The 8,424-nt window shown below is 37.4% G+C and overlaps 4 protein-coding genes across 4 annotated transcripts; all 4 read left to right on the forward strand.

Annotated features, from left to right (window-relative positions):
• Positions 1-1,031: 1,031 nt before the first annotated feature.
• On the forward strand, positions 1,032-1,882 carry Gasu_59740 (uncharacterized protein). Its single transcript, XM_005702876.1, has one exon. It carries the CDS (start codon positions 1,145-1,147, stop codon positions 1,388-1,390), a length of 246 nt encoding a protein of 81 aa, XP_005702933.1. The 5' UTR covers positions 1,032-1,144; the 3' UTR covers positions 1,391-1,882.
• Positions 1,883-1,891: 9 nt separating this feature from the next.
• Positions 1,892-3,116, forward strand: Gasu_59750 (cyclin-dependent serine/threonine protein kinase). Its single transcript, XM_005702877.1, has 3 exons — positions 1,892-1,979; positions 2,030-2,132; positions 2,182-3,116. The coding sequence occupies exons 1-3, from the start codon at positions 1,894-1,896 to the stop codon at positions 3,040-3,042; spliced, it is 1,050 nt and encodes a 349-aa protein (XP_005702934.1). The 5' UTR covers positions 1,892-1,893; the 3' UTR covers positions 3,043-3,116.
• A 35-nt stretch (positions 3,117-3,151) lies between these two features.
• Positions 3,152-4,822, forward strand: Gasu_59760 (origin recognition complex subunit 2). The gene has a single exon (XM_005702878.1). The coding sequence runs from the start codon at positions 3,188-3,190 to the stop codon at positions 4,679-4,681; it is 1,494 nt and encodes a 497-aa protein (XP_005702935.1). The 5' UTR covers positions 3,152-3,187; the 3' UTR covers positions 4,682-4,822.
• Positions 4,823-5,171: 349 nt separating this feature from the next.
• Gasu_59770 (peptidase) lies at positions 5,172-8,206 on the forward strand. The gene is made up of 3 exons (XM_005702879.1): positions 5,172-6,286; positions 6,338-6,490; positions 6,557-8,206. Exons 1-3 carry the CDS (start codon positions 5,201-5,203, stop codon positions 8,075-8,077), a joined length of 2,760 nt encoding a protein of 919 aa, XP_005702936.1. The 5' UTR covers positions 5,172-5,200; the 3' UTR covers positions 8,078-8,206.
• Positions 8,207-8,424: the final 218 nt, after the last annotated feature.

Consider the following 8,424-nt stretch of genomic DNA (forward strand, 5'->3'; position numbering starts at 1 on the left):
CCACGTTTCCGATGCAGTACTGATAATGAAGCTTTTCTTACATATTCACCCATAAAAGTGTATGGAACAACTGTAGAGAACCAAAAAGGAACTTCAATAGAAAAATCATAGTTGAAACAGTTTTGCAGCACAAAAAAATAGAGCAAAATGTCAAAAAGAATACTGCAAAATTCGAAAGAGTGACTTGAGAAGAAACAGAAATTGTTTTACTAATCTAAAGAAGAGCTTCAGAATCAACGTAAATAGCATCGCCTTTAGATGCTCATTTCATTGAAAAAATCAAAAAAAAATTAAGCATAAATAATATGACCTTGGCTATGACCAAATAACCAGTGAGACAGACAAATTAATACCAACAGTAAAGTTAATTGTAGAAAACAAAAAAAAATTTAAAACAAACTAATAAAATTTTTACACTGCGACTATAGCTTTCTCATCAAAAATAGGAATTATTTTTTATTGAAAAATAGTGTGACACGTTAGAAATAATGTTTCCATGGTAAGAATTTAGATGCATTCATTGTCTTGATTTCGATTTACAAGCTACAATTTTTTAAAAAAATGTTTCTAATTCATGTGATGAAAACCTCATCAATTTAAATATACTTTTAGACAATATTAATCTAATCGAACGTTAATAGCACGCTCGGCTTATTCTTTATTAATTTGGAAAAAATTAAGATGTAAGTCCACGATTGCGTTAAAAAGTCAAAAAGAAAATAATGTGTCTTAAGAGGTGTTAAAATACGTTCTGGATTATTTTTATATTATTAGGTTCGCAACAGGAATTATTTCAAAGTAAAACAGGTTAAATTTTCTAGAGGATAATTTGTATCACTGAGGAAATAAGTTTAATTATTTGAATAATTCTTGCTTTAGAATTTCTTCTTGTAAATATACCTGTTTAGCCCTTTTCATGGTTCTCGTCAACATTAAGGTCATTTTTTGAGGAATTTCTTGTAATTGCAACATTTCCAGAAAGTATCTTTTCAAACTTGGATCCTTTGATATAATTTGCTTGTCTTTATTTCTGTAAACAAGCTATCAAAATGTGTAGTTTTGCGAGAAGTAGACAGTGTACCAAAGTCCATGAAGAAACAGCGAAACCCAAGTAACCAATCATCATATCGATTGCCTTAAATGGATGCAGTTTTTTACGGCTTCGACATTTACTTATAATAGATTAACCTCCTTTTGCCATCTTTGTTCAAGCCAACATAATTTCAAGTTTCAGATGGGATGTCAAAGAAACCATTTTCCGAAAGGAGCAGTTACGACTCTGTTGAACAAGTCGTATTCAAAATTTACGGCTATGTTTGTTCTACTTACTGACGAGTTGCTGTTAAGGACATCCTTGGACGGCTTTCACTTCATCTCTTGTTCACAGTAGATTTTTCAAGCCTATTTTCAAGGTCTGACCACCAAATGGGGAGAGATGCCAATCTACAGATATACACACATAGAACAACCCAAGGCTTTCAAAACGCATAGTCTCCACTCAATCTAATCTACGTAAATTTCTAGTACAATAAAGTTTAGCAGTTCATCTACTCCTTCCTACAAGTACAATAAATACTGCTTCAAGAGACACACTACCACTGATGGTCCCTTCCTTGGCAGAACTAAGTGAGCAGTCGGCGTTGAAATCTACGGCAAGGATTAAGAATTCTGGCAAGGGCTAAGAGAGCGTTGACGACACGCCAAGTTAGTTTGTCATTTTATCGAACAGTTCCTAGAGTTGAGAGACTTTGGAGCTTAAGCTCTCGTGTAATTAAGTTTTCGGACAAGATTGGTTCACAGTCACGGTTTCTCCATTTCCTTGACCCCACCCCAGAAACGTCTCGTTATCGAGTTAGTCCAACGGGACGTCAAAGGGCTGATGCAGGTCCAGTGATGACAACTGCGAAAGTCTATGCCGATGTCAATTTAAAGAGACCGAAGGAATACTGGGACTATGAAAACTTTAATATTCACTGGAGGTAGGTCTCTTACTGAAGCCTTTGTCGTTGTTGTTTCATAGGAGCTTTAGTGACTGCGACCGATACGAAATTGTAAAGAAAATAGGCAGAGGAAAGTATAGTGAAGTTTTTAGGGGAGTGGATGTTATGGAGAATAAACCCTGTGTGATAAAGGTAAGTTTTTGAAGTTTGTCGATTGAGGACAAATGAAAGATTTTTGTAGGTCCTGAAACCCGTAAAGAAAAAGAAAATCAAAAGGGAAATTAAAATATTGCAAAACTTGAAAGGCGGTCCTAATATAGTTCAGTTATGGGATGTTTGTAAGGATCCCATTTCGAAGACTCCCAGTCTTATATTTGAACATGTGAAGAATACTGACTTTAAGACACTTTATCCTACATTTAGTCTTTACGATGTGAAGTATTATGTGTTTGAGATTCTAAAAGCTTTGGACTTTAGTCATTCCAATGGTATTATGCACAGAGATGTGAAACCTCACAATGTTATGATCAATCACGAGACGAAGCAGTTGCGTTTGATTGATTGGGGACTTGCAGAGTTTTACCATCCTCAGAAAGAATACAACGTTCGAGTTGCTTCCAGATACTTTAAAGGCCCTGAGCTACTAGTCGACTATCAAAGTTATGATTATTCTTTGGATATTTGGAGTCTTGGCTGTATGTTAGCTGGCATCATATTTCGGAAGGAACCTTTTTTCCTCGGTCACGATAATCAAAATCAACTGGTAAAGATAGCGAAGATATTGGGTACTGCTGATTTATACGCCTATCTTGATAAGTATTGCATTCGAATTGAACCCGGTTTTATGCAAGCGATAGGATGGCATGAGCGAAAGCCGTGGAAAGATTTGATATCCAATGAAAACTGTAATCTGATATGCGAAGAGGGAATCGATCTACTTGACAAGATGCTTCGTTATGATCATGCTGAGAGAATAACTGCAAAGGAAGCTATGGATCACCCGTTTTTTGATGAAATCAGAAAGAAAAGCTTCTCGAAAGACGAAAATATTTCTATGAATAGTGATAGTACTAATAATGCCATGAACACTGAACTTTGCTGAAGTCATTACGGAAGTTTCTTTGCTGAATAAAAAGAGCAACTTGAAATTTGTGTAATATATATAACATGTTTACTTTCATAGAATAGAATGGAAAAATGTCTTTCAAAGGAATTGCAATTCGAGACTAATATCCAAACCCAGATTGATGAGACAGCTGTCCCAACTGGGAGGAGGGATAGGATTTGAAAATTTTAGTTTTGGCGCACTTCATCTTTCGATGGCGAAGTCCGTATCTATCAACAATCGTCAAAGAACAAGACAACAGCGTAGTTCCTCTCGTATTGGAATCGGTAAAGTTTCCAAAACCAAGTCTCAGACAAGGACCCAGCAACAAGTAAAAACAACTTCTCGAAACAGACCCCAACGGAGACAGCCATCCCAAGTTGCCGATGCTGGACGTAAGAGAAGAAAGGAACTGACAAAAGAGCAAAGCAGTAAGAAAACCTCCAACGTAAACATCCAGAACTCCATAATCGATGACAGCTCCTGTATACTTGCTGCAGCTTTGGATGGAGAACAACCAGTTGTGGAAAAAGAGGAACAATGTACAGAACATGTGGACCAAGCAGATGCAGCAGATGATATTCCAGAATATTTTAAAACAGAATTTAACAAGATCGATTGCAACAAAGAGAACCAAGTTGTTAGAATACCAGAAAACTTTCAAGCACAGGTTCTGTCTTTAGAAGAAGAGTTTGCAGAGGAAAGAAGAAAATTGAGAGACAAGTATAGTTCTCAGTTTGAAAGATGGTTTGAAATTCTCCAAGAGTTTAATATTTTGTGCTACGGAAACGGCTCGAAACGGAATGTATTGAATGAGTTTGCGGAACACTGCAAACAAAGATCAAGTACCGTGGTTGTTCATGGATACCACACACTTTTCTCTTTGAAAGAACTTCTTGTTAAGATTGAAAAGGAGATTCTCCAACTGCCAATAGAGATATCTAATAGGCGAACTCCAGCAGAACAAGTAAGGAGCATTGAAAAGCACTTGGCCAAGGACTCTTTTCCTAGCTCTATATTTGTGATAGTCCATAGCATAGATGGTCCCAAAATGCAGTCTTCGGAAATCCAAGAAATTTTAAGCCATATTGCATGCATCCCGAAGATCAATTTGGTTGCATCCATCGATCATTTCAATGCTGCTATGTTATGGAATCGAAATGTATATCAACGCTTGAATTGGTATTGGGAACAAGTGGTAACAGAAGACTCATACTTGTATGAAATTTCTGATACATCGTTTCTTACAAACGGCGAAGGAGATGAAAGCCGAGTAAAAGCTGCTGTTTTGTTGTTTAGCACACTTACCAAAAACGCTCATCAAATTTTCCTGGAACTTGCTGCTTTGTTGGAAAAGTCGAAAGAAAGTAAGTTATCTCATACAAAAAGGATGGCCAAGGCGAGAGGTGTTGAAACAGGAGTGGGTTTGCATTCATTTTATGAGCACTGTCGTAAAAAGTTTCTTGTGAGCAATCCAAATAGTCTCAAGTCTATTCTAAAGGAACTTAAGGACCATGAACTTATCAGTATAACAAGTAGCTCTACATCAGCGGAAACTATTCAAATTGAACTGAAGCCAAAACAATTGGAGGCTGTTATTTCTATATTGCAAGGAGAAGGGGCTAAGAATCGATAACGTTTTCTTCTTGTTGTTGTACAGTCATAGCAGATTTTTTTTGGAGTCAAGTGCTTTGAATACATACCTCTTTTGAGTATATGGATGATGGTTTTAAAATAAGGTTTTCATTTGAGTAATAAGTAGAAAATAAGCAATTATGTATATCAACATTACACCATCAGAGAAGTATGGACCTCAACTTGAATATGATAAAATATACAGAGTTTCTTATTTTGGTTTTACTCTATGAATAAGCATTGGCCAAAGAGAGCTTTCCATACCAAAGAAATTTCAGCCCCTTGTATAATTAAAAAAGAGATATTATTAAAAAAAGAATCACAAATAAGTATACTATAGTTCCTTAAACAAGAATGTGACGTTGAGGACCATCTTAATCTTTAAAGGGGACATTGGACATCCCTTTGGGACTTTGGAATTGTTTCATTTTGACCACAAGTGTCATATTTCGAATTGAGACATTTTGAAAGGAATGAGAACTTGAGACACTTTTCATTGGTTCATTGAAGCCTAGGAAACATGAAACAAAGAGAAAGATGGAGAAGTGGTTCCCCAGTTACAAAGAATAGCACTTTGGATAGAAGAGTCTCTAGTAAAGGTGCCAGCGACCAAAAAAGAAGACTGTCAAACTCCTCATACAGCACTAGTCGCGCCGACTTATCATATCCCTGGTTTAGCGTTGCTACATTTTCGTTATTTGCTTTTCTAGTATATTCCTTGGGATACTGGGGTTGGTCTCATGAACCTGCCATTGTGAAAGCTACTAGCCCAAATAGCGAATTTTCAGCTGAACGTGCTTTTGCCACCGTTCAAGTGCTTGCAGACGAAATTGGATTCAGAGTAGTAGGTACAAAAGGACTAGAAAGTGCCCAAGAGTATACTTTACAGCAACTAGAACTTTTATCTAGAGAAGCAAGGCGTAGAGGTTTTTCTCTTGAAGTGGAAGTACAGAAAGTTAGTGGCAACTATGATGTTAAACTGCCTGCTCTTGGAGAAGTCACTATTTCAACGTCATATACAAATATCAAAAATATAGTGGCACGATTATCCGGCCCTGCTTGCGAACGTTGGATAGATAACCATTCTTGTTCTATGACAGATAACAACTTTCTAGCAGAAAATGCGAACTGTACTCAACCTCTATCTTTACTGGTCAACAGCCACTTGGATTCTGCTGTAGGGTCTCCTGGAGCCTCAGATGCTGCTGCACCTTGTGGTGTTATTTTGGAACTGATAAACAATCTGATTCATATGCAGCCAGCTCATTTACGTCGTCCGATTGTGTTTCTTTTGAATGGTGCGGAAGAAACACTTCTTGATGGAGCACATGGATTTTTAACGAAACATAGATGGAGTCGAAATGTAGGAGCCTTGGTCAATCTTGAGAGTAGCGGTTCTGGAGGCTTAGAGTTGTTGTTTCGATGTGGTCCGCGGAATGCTTGGCTTGCAAAGGCATATGCAAAAAGTGTCAAGTACCCTCACGCTTCTGCTGTGGCTCAAGATATTTTTGAACGTGAACTGGTTCCTGCAGAAACAGATTTTCGTGTATTTTGGGAACTGGGTGGAATTCCTGGAGTAGACTTGGCCAATTACGTGAATGGACAGGTAAATAATGATAAGTGATTATATCAAAATAGTTATAACAATGGCTCGTAGACTTATCACACCAGTAGAGATGCTGTGGATAGAGTTACTTCAGGCTTTCTTCAACATATGGGTTCCAATGCTTTGGAGATAATAAAGGAACTGGTTGGACCCCACGATGCTTTGGGAAAGTCTAAGACTTCAGATTCTTATCTTTGGAATAAGGTATGATAAGGCTTTTGCATTTTATTTTTATAGGAAACTTATGTATATTGTTATGGTTGACGACAGAGAGCCATGTATTATGATTTTCTAGGCTTAACCACATTTTTCTATCTTTATGATTATGCAAAAATATTTCATTATTCATTGTCCATTTTGGCGTTATTTTATGTTATCTATATTCTTCCTAGGCGAGGATGTTCACTAGGTCTGGTCTTTAGAGCATTCTGCAGTCTTCTTTTAGGTCTTGTTGCTTCTGTTTGTGTAGCAATATTGGTCGGATTGTTTTTACATTTTATATGGAGGAAGCCATTGATGTGGTACTCTGAAAAGAGTTTAGTGTTTCCACTGTTTTGTGCTTCTGCTGCCTTTGTATTTTTGACTGGCTTTGAACTATTTTTATCTCGACGTTATCAATGGAACATTACACCCGTACGTTATAAAGCAAATAGATGGTATTGGCTTATTCCAAAGGTGAATGATTTTGCAACCTTTACTGCTGAAATTATTTTGGGAAGCTTTATTCTATTTCAAATGACCGTCCTAATAGTGACTACTTATTTTGAACTCGGGTTTTCCTTTATGCCATTTTGGAATCTGGTTTTTGCAGTCGTTGTGGGTGTGATGGGTTTAGATGAAGAGAGCTCTTGGTTATTTCGCTGTTGTCTTCTTGTTATTCCATGCGGTATATTTAGTTTCCCTAATTCTTTAATAGGTTTATCTGCATTTATGCCGATTATGGGACGTTCAGGTCCTTGGTTACTTACAGATGTTATTATTGGAGCCATGTCTAGTTCTTTCTTTATTCTTGTTAGTCTTCCTGTTGTGGTATTTCTGACCAAATATCGCAATGCATATCGAATGTTTCGTTTTATAATGCTGGTGACCTTTCTTATCGGTATTTTAAGAGTTGCTTTGATGTCACATCCTTATTGTGGAGACTCGGCTCCCAAACGTATAGTTATTCAACATCTAGTGACTTGTGATTCCAATGAAAAGTCCTCTGGAATTTTCATGTCTGCTGTAGATATTCGTGACTTGAAGACTGAAAAGAATTTGCTTCATCGAGTGTTGTCTTCAACAGATATTCCTCCTCTAGCATCTCATTTTCATTGGGGTCTATTAGAAAGTGGACCTTGGGAGAATCTTCAACCCATCTCCTGGTTCTTTTCAGGGTATGAAATAAGTAGACCAGTAGCATCACATAGTATACCCTGTCCTCAACTTGAGATTGTACGTAAAGTACCTCTTGCCAATGGTACTGGAAACTTGGTAGAATTGTTGGCTTCATTTCCTTCGAGTCACTGGGGAAGTCTTCGATTGAATGCGTCACTCGTTTCCTGGTCACTTTCAGAATCTGTTCCAAAGCCTTTTTCTGATGGCACTCGATTTCTTCGGCACATTGGAAGTTATGAAGAAACCTCATTTCGTATTGTATTGAATACGAGTACGAATGAGCCTTTTGCAGTTGATATGACGTCCACCTATTTTGGTGCGTCACCCGAAACATTGGATATCATTCAGCGTCTACCTGATTGGACAGACGCTGTTACATTTCAAACGAGTGGAATAAGTTTTTTAATAGGTTAGAGTTTGTAGATATATTCTGAATGTTTTGCATTTGCAAGAATAGTCGCCTGTCTCATGAACCCCACATTTGCTAAAGAAGGGAATGTGGTGATGATTGTTGACTTGGAGAATAAAATAGGAATCTCAAATGAAAGCCTTTGAAGCCGGACTTAAGAAACGTTCAACTGAGAAGTCAACGTCTGAGTGGAAAGAACCAAAGGACTCAAGTCGTCGAACCAATAGAGAGTTGACACAGTGGAGTGGAACAAAGCAGTGGTTTCACGTTAGTTTCATATTATTAATTAGTTCTTTTCTGGTATGGTTGAGTTATTGGGGTTGGAGTCATGAGCCTCGCGTCGTACCAGATA

This window comes from Galdieria sulphuraria, assembly GCF_000341285.1.
Source record: "Galdieria sulphuraria unplaced genomic scaffold scaf_66, whole genome shotgun sequence".
NCBI lineage: Eukaryota > Rhodophyta > Bangiophyceae > Galdieriales > Galdieriaceae > Galdieria > Galdieria sulphuraria.